The sequence below is a fragment of the Lutra lutra genome, chromosome 5 (assembly GCF_902655055.1).
Source record: "Lutra lutra chromosome 5, mLutLut1.2, whole genome shotgun sequence".
Lineage (NCBI taxonomy): Eukaryota > Metazoa > Chordata > Mammalia > Carnivora > Mustelidae > Lutra > Lutra lutra.
Window position 1 is genome coordinate 43686918 of NC_062282.1, and position 18391 is coordinate 43705308.

Below are 18391 nucleotides of genomic sequence, written 5' to 3' on the forward strand. Positions count from 1 at the left end.
TGTGATGCTGGCTTTAAGAGAAGAGAAAAGTTTAGCCGCTTTTAAAAGATATTTTTGTTAAGCAAGCTTATCTTGTATATCCTTTGTAGCAAAAACAAGGACAAGTTTTTAGATTGCTTTTAAAATGTCATGATGAAGTGGAACATCTCTAATCTGAGAGAAGATTCTGATCACACAAGCCTCTGTTGCTGTTTCCACTTAATTCTTATCATAGAGTTGAGCACATCTGACCTCACTTAAGTCATATCATGAAGTACCATCTGTCCTTCAGGTTAATGTGAGGGAGGGAGGGGGATGGCGGACTCAGAGCCAGGAGGGCCTGGGCGGGTCATCCAACTTCTCTCCTCCTTCAGTTCATTGTTTCTGATAAAGGTCTCCCTTCTCTTTTTGAGTAGGCTAGAGCATTCGTGAAGACCAGGGGCTGGCACTGGAAGAATAACTCACTTCAGTGGCATAAAACCAGGCAGGCTGAAAGCTGTGTTTTTGGCACAACCATGTGTCCTAGGAGAGGAATCCCTTTGCTCTGCTCTGCCACCATTGAGCGGTACATGGTGCTTCCCAGTTGACAGTGAGTTAAGGGACATATCCCAGAATACATTCCTAGGTGACTAAACCAGCATTGTGCCTTTCCTTAACATTTCAAAGCTGGGTGAGACTTCAGTGGCCATCCAGTGTTAGTACAGTCACCTGACCTCATGGGTGACCGAGCTGAGGCTCTGAATCGTGAGCTCACTCATGCTAGGACTGGTGGTTGCATTAGCTCACATATATGAAGCATTTATTGTGCACTTAGTACTCTAAGTTCTTTATGTGAGTGATCTCATGTGACCATCCCTATTCAGCAGTAGGTTAAGTAGCTGGCTGGTTAGTGGTAGAGCTGAGACTGGAGCCCAAGTTCTGAGTCCAAAGCCTACGCTCTTAACTACCTTCCTGTACCAGCCTCTCCTAGGGCTTGGTGCTGATTGCTGCCTTGGTGCTATTGCCACCCCACTACTCACTTGAATTGGTACCATGGGAGCCATCACTGTGAAGCTGACATTAGGCAGATGCAGACCCAGATCCCAGAGAGGGCAGGTGTCCTTTTCCGGGTCACACGGCAGACCAACTCTTGAGTGTTTGGTTGTCCATGATGAGAAAGCCATTTTGTCATCAGCTTTCTATATTCTTAAATTTCCTCCAAAAAATTCAACCCTGAAGATCTAAGGGATATCACTAACTCTATTTAGAAAGGGCTAAGGGCTGAAGCAGACTATGTTTAACTTGGAGGGCAAGTTAAAAGCCTCTACTTTTTGTGGACTTTCTGAAGGCTTCAAAACAGTGAAGGTGTTAATGGATACTTGCCATTATGGTCAGATGCTAGAATAAGCATTGCCCCCAGGCTATAAAACTATGGCAGAGGCAGATCTGAGACTCAGCATCCTTGCATTCCCTTTTGTTGTCAGGCTTCAAAACCTTTGTCTTACTTCCTTTCCAAAGCAGAAAGAGGTCAGGGCTGATTGTATACCAATTCCCTGCTGAATGATTGCCATTAATACTCTATGAGTATTAACGGTTAATATTCTGTGTTAACAGCTAATACTCTGTGAGTATTAATGCAGCATTTGACTCCTCCCGTTCTTCTGCTCATCAGCCAGCTTCCCTCTTTTCCCTCCTGTGGGTATCATTTTGCATTTTCTTAATCATCAGCTCTGTGATGTGACTGTACCAGGGACTTGACGTCATGGATTCTAGTCTCAGGTCTGTCACTTTCTGTCATTTAACCTCTCTGGAGACAATCATAATGTTGTAAAGTTATGTACCCATGGACCTGAGGCAGAGTCAGCCAATGAGTGGCTGCTTGACAATGCTGTCTACCAGACACTAGATGTTCTGCCGTGATGGAAGTGTCCTGAGTCTTTGCTGCCCAGGACCGTAGCCATTAGGCACAGGTGGCTGTTAAATCCTTGCAAGGTGGCCAGTGTGAGTGAGGAACTGAATTCATTTAAGTTGATATAGCTTCAGAGTAAACGTGAGACAGGAGATGAATCTATCCCTCCCTTGGTAAATCTTGGATCCACATGCTTCTCCTCTTACTGAGGGGAGTGCCGTTCCAGTTTAAAAGCAAGCACTTCTCATAAAACCTGGCTTCTAAACACAGCCCTGTCCTTTTGTCTGTAGCTCAGCCAAAGAAACAGTGAAATCAGTGCAGGAATAAAATTGACCTGAGGGTAAGACTGGCTGCCTTTGACTGAGGTGTTCTGGGAATCTCACCACTGTGGTGCCTTCCTCAGAACGACTTGGCTACATTTGCTTTATGAAATGGAGTTGGAACGGAAGCCCCCACATAAGATGTACCTGATGGGAATCAGTGAGGTCGGGGGTGTCCTCTGGATCCCAGTCTCAATGCTAAGGACCTTCAGTTGAAGCCTGCAGGGAAGACAGTTCATCAAAATATATTTGATTACTAGTGAGCTAATGATGCACTTTTCATGGACAACAATATGTATACTAGCAATGATTATATGAACTATATTAGGAGCCTGTTGTATGCCAGGCCTTGTGTGAAGTGCCTGTGTCAAGTCATTTCATCATCATGATATCTCTGTGACACAGGTGCCATTTGTATCCTCATTTTGCCAACAAGAAAACCAGGGAATAAATAGGGGCTGTAACTCCCCGCATTGTCACTGAGGCAGAGCCAGAATTCAAACACAAGAGCCTAATTCCAGAGCCCATAATCCTCCATAAACCTGTGAAACATTGGCCTTCAGTTCTCCCCCACTCCCCGAGTGGGAAGCTGAGTCAGATGGGAACGGTGGGATCGGTGGGCACTGGAGTAAGTGCAGTCAGGGAAGCCTCCTCTCCATCGTGGGATGGGATTTCCTAGTGCAGCCAGCCGTTCTTCACCACTTCCACCTCCCTCACAGACCCACCTGCCTAAGTTTCAGGCGTGGGAGCCACTAGCTTCTCCTGGAACAGGCTTGGAGTCATTGTGGGGGGCCTGGCTCCTCAGGTCAGCCTGCACACTGAAGTGCTTCTACTTGCCCTGCAGGAGAATGCTCTGTGAAATGGGATTTATCGTGATATCATTCCAGAAGGATGGCTTTCCCCCCCCATTCTGTTCCATATCAGTTAAGTGGAGATGTTTGTGTTGGAGGTACTGTCAGTGTTAAGAAAATGACCAATCGCTCCAAAATAGGCCACCTCCCTTTCTGCTCCAGCCTCTCTTCTCTGGTAGGGACCACACAGCGCTGGAATGTAATTTTGTTCCTTTGCTTCAGAAAGATGGAAGTCATGTCCTGTGGCAGGAAAAGCTGAAAGCCAGGAGATCTGGGTTCCAGTCCCTGTTCTGCCACCTGGCAGGGAGAACCAGGTTGTTCCACACCTGTAGGCATTTGTTTTCTCATCTGTGGAATGAGAGATTGGACTGGATAATGTGTGAGTTTCTGCAGAGTTTTCCATTAGAGAAGAAGGACACTTGCTAAATTTGCTCAACAGTGAGGAGGTCTCTTCCAGCTCTGGGCAGTCTTGAACAGGCATGTCCTCTCTCCTGCAGGCATCTTGGCCATCCTCATCCCCCGCCTGGACCTGGTCATCTCTCTGGTGGGGTCCGTGAGCAGCAGTGCGCTGGCCCTCATCATTCCGCCCCTCCTGGAGATCACCACCTACTACTCGGAGGGCATGAGCCCCCTCACCATCGCCAAGGACGCCCTGATCAGCATCCTGGGCTTCGTGGGCTTTGTGGTGGGGACATATGAGGCCCTCTACGAGCTGATCCAGCCCAGCAATGCTCCCATTGTCATCAACTCTACTGGTGCCTTTGTATAGCAATTTGGGTGCATTCCCTGCAGCTGCCCACCTCGCCCACCCTGTGTGTTCCCCAGCACCTGGCCCTAGAGCCTCAGGTAGGGGCCAGGCTCTGGGGAAAGGCAAGGTTGCTGTTGGGGAGCCCCTCCACCTGACACCTCAGTATCTGGGCCAGGTGGGGCCGAGGGCAGGAGAGAGAGTGGGTAGTGGATATACAGAGGTCACTCTTAGTGGCCGTGCCATCCTGTTCATTTGTACTTAATTTAACCCAGAACTTTTCAACTTTTTTCCCTCTTGATGTCTCTTCCCTTACCTGCCCCCCGTTCTGACCCACCTCACCCCAATTATTCCTGTTGCACAGCTCACTTTATTTAAAAATCTTAGCACCTCCCACCTCATGTTTTCTCTTTCCCAGGCCCAGGCTTGGATTAAATGAGTGGGAACCCCTACTCCTTATAAGGCTGGGCCTATCTCTTAGACCTCTCCCAAATATTTTACCTCAGTATCCTCCTCCCTATTCAAGTCTCCAGGGGGTGTCTGGATCTACCTAGTAGTTTAAAACCAGGCCCCAAAGCTGGAGCTTTTAATCTTTACTCTCTCTGGCTTGTGACCATTGGCAACACCGTGTCCAGTTTCCTCACTTGGGTCACAGTGTTATGTTCTTAGTTGCTTTAGCTTCTGGAAGATACTGAGTGCTGCCTAAATTGAAAATATTTATATTTTATTTAAAATCAGCTTTTGTTTGTAGACTCTGTCTCTAGATCTGGGGTTATTGTGACTTGTTCCTTCCTCAGTAAACTTTTGCTAGGCTTCTCCTGCTGAAAAGAAACTTGCTCCAGGAAATGTGTGCTTAGGTCCTCAGCACTCTTGGCTGAGTACCCCAAAGGTTTTAATCAGGATCATCTCAATGCGTACCTCTGTGGGGAGGCGTGCACTCTGCCTCCCACTGACCAGCCTGATTTCATATTGAGGAGATACGAAGGACTCAGGATATGTTTGCCAACGCGCAAGGCCAAGGAAAGGATGGCCGAGTGGGATGTGTTTCTGTCACCAGGAGGCTTCTAAAATGGTCACTTTGTGCATTCAGGCCTGTTTTTCAGCCTCAGTTCCTGACAGGCACAGGGCATGGTAGCATTCAGTTGCCAGCATGTCAGGAAGACACTCACACTTTGCCGTGTTTGAGGAGATGAGGCCAGTGTGCACAGAGAGCATGGAATTAAGTTCAGAGAGTTAAGAAGCAGCTGGTCGGACACTATGTGTGGTGCTTGGTTGTTTACAATCAACGGGGGCAGGGCAGAAGCAGTGCCCCGTCCTGAGCTGCCTCCATGACCTAGACTTCTAAAGGGAACCGCTTGGTAGGGACTTCGGTCCCCTGTGTTCTAAACACTAATTGTGACCCGGTCCCTCCCCTGCATGCCTCAGGGTTGGCTCACCTCAAGGTCAGCCTTCAGATTTGGGAACAAACTGCAGAGCAAGCAGAGAAAGGTGCATTGCCTTGCTTTTGGCTGCCTCTTCTCCCCTCTTGGTGTGAGAACTATTTCAGGAGGGCATTCATTAGCTCTCTATCCCCTGAGCTCTGTGTGTGTGTGTGTGTGTGTGTGTGTGTGTGTGTGTGTGTGTGTTCATACACGGAATAGAGATGCACTCTCCTCCACCCCATCCCCAAGCTCTTGCCTCCTTAGAGATGCATTCATCCTGCAAGTTAGAGAGCAGCACAACTTCATCAGGGGTCTTTTTTTTTCTGTTTTCGCCAAAGCTTGTAAGAGCTGTGACCCTCCCCCCAACCCTGGCCCTAGCTTTTTCTTTCTCTTCTTTTCCAAAGCCACATTGTCATTCAGTGATTCCCAACCTACTAATAATTTATTAACCTGGGAGATGTGATCACTTGTGACTTGGTCTCCCTTAGGAGAATGATACTTTTCACCCACCCTTTCTGTGGTCACCATCAAGTGCTTATATGACCAAGGCTCTACCTGGAGGTGGCAGCTTACCTGCCCTATGAAGCCTCAGGCCTAGAAGTTACCGAAGTGGGTTCAAGGATTGTCCCCTTCTGTGTGCAAGCCCCAGGCTCCAGCCATCTTTCCACAGCAGTCCTGAGAGTTGTTTACAGTGAGAAGGCGTGTGCCATGAGAAGGATCAGATGTGTATCCTGCCCACAGCATCTGTGGTGGAGGCTTCTGTAACTCAGGGAGCTGCTAGAGGCTGTCGTTTCCACAGGGTAGTAAGACTAGACCTGAGGACTGGGAAGTACAAAACTGTGGTCCCCTGGCCCCTGGGTCTTTGCAAAATGCAAATTATTGCTTCAGAGTCCCTGGCCTGGGAAATGTGATGTGTAGGAGAGATGGCACTAGCTTTGGGGCTTCTGGAAGCTAATTTGGCATGGCCTTCTCCCAGTTTGTTCTTTTTCCTGAGCTCCTGCTGCTTCAGAAGACCTAGGCAGGGTGGATCCTGTCAGTGGGCCTTTCCGATTGTGCACTTAGGTGTCAAGTAAAGGGTCTGCCAGAAGGTGAAAGTGAGAGGAAGCCCTTTTTCTTCTCAGACCTCTGGGCCAGCTCAGGGAAGCTTACTCTTCTGCCCACAAGGCTTCTTCAGTCAGGGAGCCTGCCCTGGTTTCTCCCCACTGCTCATTAGGAACTAACTGTCCAGCTTCTGCTTGTGCCCTGCTCTGATGCCTTGTGAAAAGGTCCCAGCATAAACAGAAGTCTCATCAAGGAACAACAGAGCAAGGTTCTCTGGAGTGTGAGGCTGCATCTGTGGGACCTAAGGCAAAACGTGGGATTTTTTTTGGCCCTATACTGTTAGGCCTATGTCCCTCCCCCAGGCTCCTCTGTGCAGCCTCAGATTTCCATTGGCCCTGAGGTAGCTTCTCCAAGCCCCTTGTTCCTTCCTATAAATGCTGCTGTAAGGAGGTTTCCAACTCTCTGTTGGCAACATATCTCCCCTTCCATGTAGGCATTTGCTGGGAAGAGCATGATCTGGCATCTTCTGTTTACTTTTCCTAGAAGTTGTCACCATTTACAAATGTCATTATTTATATTGTGCTGCTGTCCAACCGCTAGGAGTCCTTCAGCTGCACAGATGCTGGCCAGACATATGTGAATGTGTGCTGGGTCTTAGCTCAGTACCTGCAGCTCCCGCCCTCCTGCTCTGCCACTCACCTCTCCAGCCAAGTTCATTGGCTGGTGCTCACTACTTACTCTACCCCCATGAAAGGTACAGTTTGCCATGTTTTCAGTTGTCTTAAAGTGATGATCCCAGAAAGGAACATTAGGAAATCTGTGCCCCTTCCCTGTTCTCCTGGCTTTTTTTTTCTTCTCAAATGTCTCCCTTCCTAAATTGTAGAATATCATCTCTGTTTGACACTACATAGTCTCCTCATGATTTTTGGAAGTGCAAAATCTCACTTTATGTCTGTTTACAGCTCTCTCTATTCACTCATTACTCACAGCCAAGGGGTTCTTATCCATGGGTTTTATTGTGTAGCTGATCAGATATTAAGGCAGGCCCCAGCATCAGCCCTGATCAAAACACGAAGCTACTTCCTGACAGCAGAGACACAAAGTGCCAGTGGCACAATGTGATTAGGGAGTCGGCTCCAAGTCTGCCTTAGAATTCAATTTTCCAGAGTACATTACAAATCTCCAAGACCATTAGGGGAAAAGGAGAGGGTGTGGTTTGTCTTTGAATTCACGGTCAATACTTTTAGACAATTTAATTAGTCCTGCTGTTTGCAAGGCTGTTTTCTCTGACAGCATCAGCTTGTGGTATTTCTTCCCTGTTCTTTGTACCACTGGGCCATTCTCAGGCCAGGGTATGTAAGTGGTGCTGATATGTGGTTATCAGAGCGGGGAGTGGGGGATGCCGGTGGAGGGTGCCTGTTTTAAGCCACGTTCTTTTGTTAAATCAAAGTGATGGTGGGGAAGCTGTTTTGTTTTAGTGAACAATAAAACTATGTAACTCTCTTGTAAACCATGACAATGAATGTGGTAATAAGAGGGATACCATCCCCAGGTCTTGGTAACCAGACAGTACTGCATATATTATCCTGTGTATATGCCTTCATGAGTGTCTGTTTCTCGCATGGTATGTGTGTAGAAATGTAGACAATGCAGGAGCTCACAGAAGAATTTGTTTTGGGTTCTGCACGTGGATCATGTGTTAAACTTTTCTTTTATCAATAAATGAGTTTTATTTTTTATTTTTGAGAGGTTGCGGTCTGCATCTTGTTTTTGCCTTTTTTTCTTTTTAAGTATCACTTAGATCTCTTTACTAGATCTTAATAGGTGAAAATGTTTGTAGTTTTGTGTCACAGAGTTCATCTGGGGAAGTAGTGCAAACAACAGAACCACCTATGAAATTGAGAATTCCCTAGAAAGGGGCCAGGTAGTTGTTTTTCTGTTAGACAATCCTGCTTTTCTTGAAAACTTGAGAAGGAACTCTCAGCCCTATCTGTGTGTATCAGATGACCGTACTTGACAGAGATGATGGTTAGTTTCACATGTTAACATGGCTGGGCTCTAATGTTGAACACTGATTAGTGTTTGACTAATTAGTCAAACACTAATCTAAGTGTTGCTCTGAAGTTATTTTGTGGATGTGTGGCTGATGTCTACGATCAGTTGCCTTTAAATAAAAATTTATCCTCAAAGTGTGGGTGGGCCACATCCAATCAGTTGAAAGGCCTTAAGAGGAAAACAAGTTTCAGTGAGGAAGAAGAAATTCTCCCTCAAGACTGCAGCATCAGCTCCTGTACAAGAGTTGCCAGCCTGCTGGCCTGCCCTATAAATCTTGGACTTGCCAGCCCTGACCATCACATAAGCCAATTCTTGAAATCCCACCCCCTCCATGCATGTGTATATATTTGAAGTACGGAGATTGATTTCGGGACAGTGGAAGAGATGATTTCTGTCACTCCTGTCCTGTTGTCACATTAAGAGGGAAAACAAGACCACCTGAGCCACCCCTTAGGTGATCTGAAAGCCAATCATGGGTGGCTACTGAATTAGACTCATAGAAAAGCAGAGGCCTTGAGGCACACTACTGAAGTACAGCACTCTACAGAGAGAGGAAGGCAGGGAATGTATTATGACTACTTTTGACTATCACTCTTATTTCTGCAACTGGGGGAGGGGGTGTCACAGGGATTCAGTAACTGTTCCAAGTTATCAACCAGTAAGTGGCAGAATTAGGATTCACACTGTAGCAAGCCCTGTGATTCCAGAACCCAAGCGCTTCCCGAAGGCACGGACTGACTCCACCTCTTTGTTATAGTCTCAGGAGGGAGGTCTGCCTTTAGGGATTATTGTGAGGGTTTTAGAGAATGTTCTAAATTTCCTGGCATGAAAGCTTATGAAGCATTTTCTGAAATATTAGCCAAATTGAAGAAAACCAAGACCCAGAAGCAGTTTTACTTGTTTTGTGGTTTTACATCCATTTATTATAGTCCTATCTTGCTCACTTCCTTTGTGGAGAGCATTCAAAACTTTTTAGATTGTTCGCCTCTTCACATGTTTGTTCCTGCTCATGTTTACACTTAATGGCTATAACCCTTCCTTTCAGGTAACAAGGGCCCTCAAGGTAAGTCCAATGCACTGCTAGAGGCCTAAGTTAAGTGACAGTGGACTGAGTTTGGGCCCTAAACTTAGGGCTCTTTGCTAAAGAGTCTTGCTTCCTCAGACTCTGCCCGTTGCAGACATATGCAAGAAACTGTGTATCTTTAACTGGTGCACTTTAGTAGACCCTTGGTCATTGGTCTCCCCCACCATTTTGGGAGGAAAGGTTGGAGTATAATCTACATGTAATAAAATTCACCTGTTTCTTAAGGGTACAGTTTGATGAGTTTTGACAAATGCGTGTGACTACCATTTCCATCAAGATATGGAATGTTTGTTTTACTCAGAAAGTTCCCTTGTGCTCCTTTGTAGTCAAGTCCATCCCCATGCCCACTTGGCCCTTGGCAACAATGGATCTGATTTTTCTGTCTCTTGTTTTGCCTTTTCTAGAATGTCATATAAATGTGATCGTTAAGTATAGAGTCCTTTCTATCTGGCTTTTTTGACTTAGCATAATGCTTTCTATATTCACTTGTATCGTGCCTTGTATCATTAGGTTTATTTCTTTTTATTGCCAAATAATACTCCATTGTATGGATGAACCATAATTTGTTTATTCATTCACCAATTGTTGGATGTTTGGGTTGCTTCCAGTTTTTGGCTATGATGAATAAAACTGCTATAAATATTCATGTATAGACCTTTGTGGAGACATAATGTTTTCATTTCTCTAGGGTAAAATACCTGGGAGAGGAATCCTGGGTTTGTAAGTGTATACTAACTTTATAAGAAATTGGGAAATTGTTTTTCCAGAGTAATTCTGCTATTTTGGATTCCTATCAACAATTTTAAAAAGCTCCGGTTGTTCCAAATGCTCACCAATAATTCATATTATGGTCTTTTACATTTTAGCCAGCTTAGTGGGTATATCGTAGTATGTCTTTGTGGTATTAATTTGCATTTGCCTAATGACTAGTGATGTCCTGCACCTTTTTCCTGACTTATTTGCCATTGGCCTGTCTTCTTTAGTGATTTTTTTAAAATTTAGCCTTCTTAAAAATCTTAAAGCTTTTTGTCTTGAAGTAAGTATGGATTCACAGGTGCAAAGAAATGTCTGGGGAAGTCCAGCTCACCCTTCGTCCCGTCTCCCTCGATGTTAAAATTTTTTTATATAGCTATAGTACATGACCCAAATCGGGAAACTGACATTGGCACAATATATAGAGCTCATTCAGTTTCTCCAGTCACATGTGCGTGTGTGTGTGTGTATGTATGTGTGTGTTTGCATGTGTGGATGTAAGCAATTTTACCATATGTGTAGCTTCCACCACCCCAGTCAAGATGCTTATCTGTGCCATCACCACAAGACTCCTTCATGCTGCCCCTATAGAGACATGCTCCCCTCCTGCGCTTCCCTGACATCCCCAACCCTTGACAACCACTAATCCGTTCTTCCTCTCCACCATTATGCTACTTCACAAATGTCATATAAATTGAATTACACAGTATGTATCCTTCTGAGATTGGCTTCTTTCACTTAGTATAATTTCCTTGACCATCACTGAAGTTGTTACCTATATTAATAGTTTGTCTCTTTTTACTGCAAAGTCATATTCCATGGTATGGATGTACCACGGTTGGTTTAACCATTCACCCACGGTAAGAAATCTGCTTCATTTCCAGGTCTGGCTATGAATAAAGCTGCTATGAATATTCATTCGGGTACAAGTTCCTGCATGAAAATAAGTTTTTTTTTTTTTTTTTTATTTCTGTGGGATATATATCCAAGAGTACAATTGCTGAGTTGTATGTAAGCCCATTTTCAGTTTTAAAAGGAATTTCCAAACCAGTTTCCAGAGTGGCCATGCCATTTGACATTTCTACCAGCAATGTGTGAATGACCTAGTTTCTCTTTATCCTTGTCAGCATTTGGTATTGTCATTATTTTTTATTTTAGCCATTTGTCAGATCTTGTAAATGTTTTGTTGGATGTATACCTAAGTATTTTCTTTGGAGCAATTGTAAATGGTAATGTGTTTTTAATTTCAATTTCCATGTGTTCATTGGTAGGCTGTAAAAATGCAACTGATTTTGCATGTTAATCTTGTATTCTACAGCCTGCCTCTACTTAGTAGTTCTATGAGTTTTTGTCTAGATTTCTTGGGATGTTCTGTGTAAACAGTCATGTTGTTCTCATATAGAGAGAGTTGTATTTCCTTTTTTTCCCATCCTGTATACTTTTTTTTCTTACTGCAGTGGCTAGAACTTCTACCACTATGTTATAAGAGAGAGTTGGTGACAGTAAACATTCTAGTCTTGTCTCTGATCTTACAGAGAGAACATTCAGTCTTTCACCCTTAAGAATGATGCAAGCTTCACGATTTTTATGGAAGTTCCCCTCTATTTCTGTACTGAGAGATTTTTTTAAAAAGATTTTTTTTATTTATTTGTCAGAGAGACAGAGAGAGCACAGGCAGGCGGAGTGGCAGGCAGAGGCAGAGAGAGAAGCAGGCTCCCTGCAGAGCAAGGAGCCTTATGTGGGACTAGATCCCAGGATGCTGGGATCATGACCTGAACCGAAGACAGCCGCTTAACTGACTGAGCCACCAAGGCGTCCCCTGAGAGATTTTTTAAAAATCATAACTAGGTGAATTTTGTCCAGTTTTCTTCTTTATCAATTGACATGATCTTACAATTTTTCTTTTTTCACTCATTGATATGGTGGATTAAATTGATTGATTTATCAATGTTGGACCAGTCTTGCTTACCTGGATTAAATCTTACTTAATCATGGTGTGTTATTCTTTTTACATATTGTTGGATTATCTACTGTTTTGTTCTCACCTTGATATTTACTCTGACAAATGTTGACTCCAGAATGGTGCCTTTTTGTAAATGAGCAAAACCATGTGCCATAACTGCTATTCTTGGCCTAAGTGTACTTTTGCTTCAGGCCAGGTTCCCAGCTGCTATAGTGCTGCATAAAGCCTATGTGTGTTTCCTCAGGACAGTTTCTCAACTTTGGTATTATGTACATTTTGGGTGAATAATTCTTTTTTGTGGAGAATGTCCCGTGCATTGTAGGATGTTTAGCAACCTCCCTGGTCTCTAGCCACTAAATGCCAGTTGTGGTAATCCAAAGTGTCTCTAGACATTATCAAAGGTAGCCTTGTGTGGGGCTTGGGGAGTGGAACTCATCCTCCTCCCCTGTTGAGAACTACTGCCTTGATACATTTAAGCTCCTTCTCACCCCTAGCTGGAGGGATGTATTTTTTATCTTGGCCATGGAACAAAGGTAAGTGTGTGGTTATGGATACTACAAAAAGATCTGCCTTTTAAATAGTGGCAATAAAATATATAACATCTTTTGAGCCTTTACTATGCCAATTATGATAAGCACGTTACCTATGTTATCTAGTACTCATGTCCAATGAGGGAAGGCACAGAAAATATTCCCACTACACAGACTGAGGCTTAACCGAGAACACATATTTTCTTTTTTTTTTACTTTTTTAAAATAAAGATTTTATTTATTTATCTGAGGGAGAGAGAGAGCATGAGAAGAGGGAGGCTCAGAGGGAGAAGCAGACTCCCTGCCAGGCAGGGAGCCTGATGTGGGACTTGATCCTGAGACTCCAGGATCATGACCTGAGCCAAAGGAAGTCGCTTAACCAACTAAGCCACCCAGGTGCCCTGAGAGCACACATTTTCTAAGTGGTGGGCCAGGTCTGTCTGACTCCAAACCTCGTACTGCCCCTAAGATCTGTCTCCCTGCCACTAACTCTGTCACTTACAACCCTCAGTGGACAGGGAACATTTCCAGGCCCCAGTCTGGATGCCTGAATCCTCCCATACTCCAAACCCACATAAAAGGACTACCCACCATTGCCCAAATATGTAAAACCTCTCGGCCTTTGCTTTGGGCTTTTCCCTTAACCTGGCTGGCCCTTCTCTCTGCACTAAATCTGAAGCTCTATTTTAAGATCCAGCTCAGATGGCTGCTCCTCTTTAGAACCTTCCCTGGCTATGTCAGTCATAATTTATGGCTCCCCCTTCTCTGGTTAGCCTCATCTCTACTGATGCTAGAGAGCTGTGACTACTTGGCTACTCCCTCCTTGGGCTGCTTGAGGCACTGATTGGATTGGGCTTGAAATCCCAGTGCTTGTCTGTGGGGTCTAACCGTGTATCTGGAATCAGCTGGTTACTAAACTCAGTGGGGTTTCCTTTAGTAGGGAATGGAGTGTGGCCTCTAAGAAATTGCCATCGCTATATATACTTTTAATTTTGTATCAATGTAATCAAGTACTTTCCTTGGTTGGACCCTGTAGATTTGTTGAGGAATCTTAAGAAAATTCTAAAGGCTTGTCTTTTCCCAGCTGGGTCCTTGAGAAAGTTTCTGCTCTTTACTTGGTGAGACCTCCTGTGCCTATTGTCAAGACAGAGCTAGCAGAGGCTGTTCGAGGTCTTCCAAAGTCTGGCCTTCAACACTGAAGTATGGGTTGTCATTCAGCAGCTGGGCCCACATGCCCTCGTAGGCTGGCATTCACCAGTTCACCATGGGATAGCAGGATGGGCCAGCTGTTCTATACCAAATTAGCCATGGGCCTTGGACAAATCACTCCATATCTCCAAGCATTATATACTGTCATATTTTTCTCCTTTTATTTTTTAGAATCTCCATAATCTTCAGACCAAAAGAGAATGGTTTTCCTCCCCAAGGCCTTGGGCTCTTCCCTTCTTCACCCAGATACCCATTTTGAGGTCCTAGCCATGGCCTAAGTCATGTGTCCCCTCTACAGCACTGCTCCAATTTCTGGAAGATACATTGGCTTTCTCTGTTACCCATGGTAAACCCCACATGATGGTGTGATTGTGCAGACCTCCTCCACAGCCCTCTGAATGAGCAGGCTCACAACTCCTTTGCTGTTGTCCAGTGAATTCCAGCTGCCCTCCCACCCTGGACGTGGTTGTGAGTCCTCACTTACCTCATGGGGTTTTTATGAGGAGTAAATGAGACAAGATCTGTCAAGTGCTTGCACAGCACTTGCCATATAGCAAGTGCCAGTGAAATGAAGATGATTATGGTGAACTGTAAAAATGCCCAGCCCGGAAGTCAGGAAACCTGCATCTCTGCCTTTCTTTTCCACTGTTACACTGTGTAAGGCTCAGGACGTTTGGAATTAGAGCCCCAAAGACTTGAGATGGGAGAATTTCCCTGAAAACCTTTAGGTCTGTCGCAGCTCAGTAGGCTGAATTTTGATTCCAGAGTGCCCTCTGATGGTTGACATGTGAAAGTGCAGGCTCAGGAAGACAAAAGGGAAGGAGGGGGCCTATTGTGGAAAGCGTGGCGGGGTTTGGAAAGAGGCTCCCCCTTCCTGAAGGAGAACAAGCTGTGTTGTAGGGGGGATAATCAGGCTGGGTACAGACCTGAATGTGGGTCTTATCTCTGTGAAGTTCTACCTGCAGGACCTCAGACAAACCCTTCTCTGTGGGACTTGGGACGAGGAACATCAGAAATGGACAGTCATTTTAAAAGTCTGAATATTCGTGTGTTTTCATGTGTTCTAGAAAAATACAGTAACTTTCGAGTTCTTTAGTGTATGGATATGTCATTTTAGGGTGAACAAAGATATTTTTTAAAAATTGGAATGCACTAAAAGAAAATTAAGTAAATAATGATACAGGTGGTATTAGAACAAAAGTCGCAACAGTGGTAAGCAAAACAACAGAAGTCTGGGCAACACTGGACTAGTTTATATGTGGTTTCCTGCACAGTTCTGATAAGTTAATCTTATCTACATACTATCTGGTATTATTTCCTAGTATAATGGTCACTGTTTATTGTTTATGCTTCTAAACAACAGGAAGCCAATTCATACCTGCCCGAGGCCACAGTGGTATGTGTGCTGTGGTGCTTCTCATGGATGTGCCTTCCCTCCCCACCTGCACCAGGAACTCAACAGCAGGGACTGGCTCTCTGGTCTCGGTGTCACCTGCAAGGCCTGGGTCACAGTTGCCCAGTGATATTCACATCCACTTGGGAGTGAGCTGTGGAGCAGCAGCAGCCACAGGCTGGCTCTGGGAGGGAGGGAGGGCTGGCTTCCCAAGGCCTGTGCTGTAAAGCTCACTCCTCCTATCCAGTGCAATGTAGTGGGGAGGGTGCTGGCCAGCGTCAGCAGTCCTGAAGCCTTGTCCCAGGCCATTCATTCACGGGCTTATCAGCGGGCTTGTCCACTAACTGCAGGCAATTGTTTTGGAATTAGAGGTGTTTTCCCGAAGAGTGGTCTAGGCCCTGCCCACAGAGGTTCTGATTTTCTGTCTGGCTTTGGGGCTCACAGAGCTATATTTTAGCCATTTTGCTGGATTTGGGAATCCCAGTGCTTGATGACCTCGAGGGTGGGTCTCTTCTGGCCCCCAAATTCCATGAACCTCAGCTTAGCAATGCCTATAGACCCTAGTGCCCTTCCCCTGACCTAACCCCAAACAAGATAAGTGACATACAAAATAACCATAAAAAAACTTTATTATTTTTTAAAAAACAACAACAACAAATGGCCAATGAAACTGTGCATCCTGTCAGTCACACATACAGTTACACACACAGCTACCAGCCACTCCAATGAATACGCCTTCACCCACACAGCTCCCTCTCTGTAAGCGGCAACCCTGTGGGTGAGAGTGTCTATTGCTCTTCCTTTTCACTTCTTTCTCCAGAAACAACACAATTGAAAAGTCAATGGACCGGAGAAAGGGATTGATGGGGCAGGAATGGCAAGGCCACCAGAATTCTCCATCCCTGCCACTCCTGGCTACATACTCTCTACACATGTACACACATCCTCTACATGAGGTGCCCACATGTGCAGACACGTGCCCACATTGACCCTCCATGCATAGGGTTGAGTCACTGCAGGTAACACTTAGATTGGCACGCATCTGAGATGGAGGGGCAGGAAAGGCAGTGTCCACCCTGAACACCAATGTCCAGCTCCACGCCTTCACCCTGCCCTGATGCCCTGAATGGGGAGCTTTTAGTTCCTTGTGTCTAGGAAAGAAAAATCCCTTTGGGGCAACTCATCCAGACAGCAAGGTTGAAAAGTGCCTAAGAATTTTAAAAATGAATAATTATGTCCTTCCTGCCTTTGGCCCAAAGTGCTTGAGAAACTTGGGGTGAAGAACCCAGAGTTCCATGAGGTCTGAAGTCCTTGGCAAAGAAGGTTCAGGGCTGCAGGAATCCTGGCAGGCCCTGGCTGGTGGAAAGTCCTGTGACTTAAAGAGGCAGAGCAAGTTCCTTGGACCCTGCATTAGAGGAGTGGGACCCCAAGGAGACTGAGGCCAAGTGATGCTCCTCAGGAGCCCTTGTCACCCCAGGCCTAGCACAGTGCCTCACACAGAGCAGAGGCTGCAGTTAGGTGGGAATGATGCAGGGTGCACAGGTGACTTGGTGACCTGCTCACCTGCTGCTCACCTCTCAGCCGTTAGAGGATACCTTGTGGCCCTGCAGGGTCAGAGGACCCTGGACCTTGTCTCTGGGGCTGATGTAGTAGCTGCCTGTTGGGTGGACCTGCCTCTGCATCCAGAATGGAGTCTTGAGCAGGTGTAAGAACGCTCTCTGACAGAGCTGCCTCCCTGGGGACTGAGAGATGGCGGTCAGTGAGACAGACTCCCTCTTGCCCCTCCCAGGAATCAGTTTGTCCTGGCTTTCCAGGCTTAACTGTTCTGTACATCCCCTTCCTGCTGGGGCCCTAGTGATATTTTTGGAACTCCACTCTCAGCTTCCCTCCATCCTCAGGGACTCGCTGGGGGGTCCACAAGAGCACATTTCAAGGTACGCAGCCTGGACTGGGGATGGGGGCTTCCCTCCCACTTCTTCAGCCATGTTCAACGCACTCCTACAAGACGGGAGGAAGGTGCCAAGTCCTTGGCCTCCTACCTACCTTCCTCTGAGGATAGCTAGAACATGACCTCCTCACAGCTCCCATAATCACTCTCCACCATGTCAGAGCCCTCATAGTTGGGGGGAGCCTGGGTCTGACCCCGCCCTGTGGGATGCCCACCCCCAACCTCACAATCAGCATAAGAGGGCCCAGCCCGGCTAAGGCGCATACTCACCCCTTTGTAGCCCCCCTCTGCCAGGCAGGGCCCTCCCCCTCCCTGCCGGAACTGTGAGTGGTAGTAGCTGATGGCCGTGTACTCGTTGAGACAGGGGGCCAGCAGGTGTTCCCGGGGACTGGGGGGCCGTGGGGGCATCAGATCTTCCAGGTTCTGGTTGCTGTAACGGGGCGGGAGGGGTGCCCGCTTGTTTTCCAGCTCCAGTGGGAAGGGGAAGCCCCCATAGAGGCCAGTGGGGTCTGGCATCATGGGTGGGACCTGGTGGCGGTGAGGTGATGGCGGCAGAGGGCCAGAGGTCATTTCCGAGTGGGGGTATTCCCAGCGTTCCTTCCTGGAGTAAGTAGGAGGCCAGACCGCAGCTCCACCTGGGCACACTGAAAATGACAAGACAGGGTGAGCATCTAGTCTCCCTGGTGAAGGTTTCAGCAGGTCTTATAGCTACTAAACATAGTTCAGCATGTGGTAGAAACAGGCAAAAGACTGGGGGGGTATGTGACCATTCATGTGTGTTGTTTCTGGCAGTTTAGATTGGTATCTAGAATTCAACAGGGCCAACTTCAAGGCCAGAGGTTTAAGCTAAAGCCAGCTCATATTGCAAATCTGTACTGACGATCTAAGATTCAGTGAATAAGGGAAAAATGTGGATGACTCCAAGCAGCCCGCTCACCTCTGCTGGAAACAGCAACTCCATCACAAGTCCTAATGGTGACTTACGTCTCCTTAACTGAAGGAAACGGAAACACAGTTTGGACTGGTGGAGTGTGATGGCATCTGTCACAGAGGGTGATTAAATGAGACGCAGCTTGAAAGAATGGAGAGCAGGCATCCCTGGTCCTTGCTCTGTCCCTTCTACTGAATAGTTGGGTGAATTAGAACATGTTACTGTGCCCTTATGGGCTCTGATTATATCAGCAAAAAGTTTATGAAAGCACCTTTTTTAA

The 18391-nt window shown here is 46.1% G+C and overlaps 2 protein-coding genes across 6 annotated transcripts in view; one reads left to right on the plus strand and one right to left on the minus strand.

Moving 5' to 3' along the window:
• The window catches only part of SLC36A1 (solute carrier family 36 member 1), a 55052-nt gene extending 39158 nt beyond the window's left edge, over positions 1 to 15894 (plus strand). For 2 of the 4 annotated variants that reach the window (XM_047729605.1, XM_047729607.1), the window contains one exon: positions 3536 to 7991. In XM_047729605.1, coding sequence (XP_047585561.1) covers positions 3536 to 3807 — 272 coding nt within the window. In that variant the 3' untranslated portion in view covers positions 3808 to 7991. Of the gene's footprint in view, positions 1 to 3535; positions 7992 to 9345; positions 9939 to 14010 lie in introns of those variants that run through there. The other 2 variants (XM_047729608.1, XM_047729606.1) reach the window with 2 other exon arrangements.
• A 1397-nt stretch (positions 15895 to 17291) lies between these two features.
• FAT2 (FAT atypical cadherin 2) overlaps positions 17292 to 18391 on the minus strand; it is a 78280-nt gene continuing 77180 nt past the window's right edge. For both annotated transcript variants that reach the window (XM_047729603.1, XM_047729604.1), the window contains exon 24: positions 17292 to 17824. In XM_047729603.1, coding sequence (XP_047585559.1) covers positions 17292 to 17824 — 533 coding nt within the window. The remainder of the gene's footprint in view (positions 17825 to 18391) is intronic.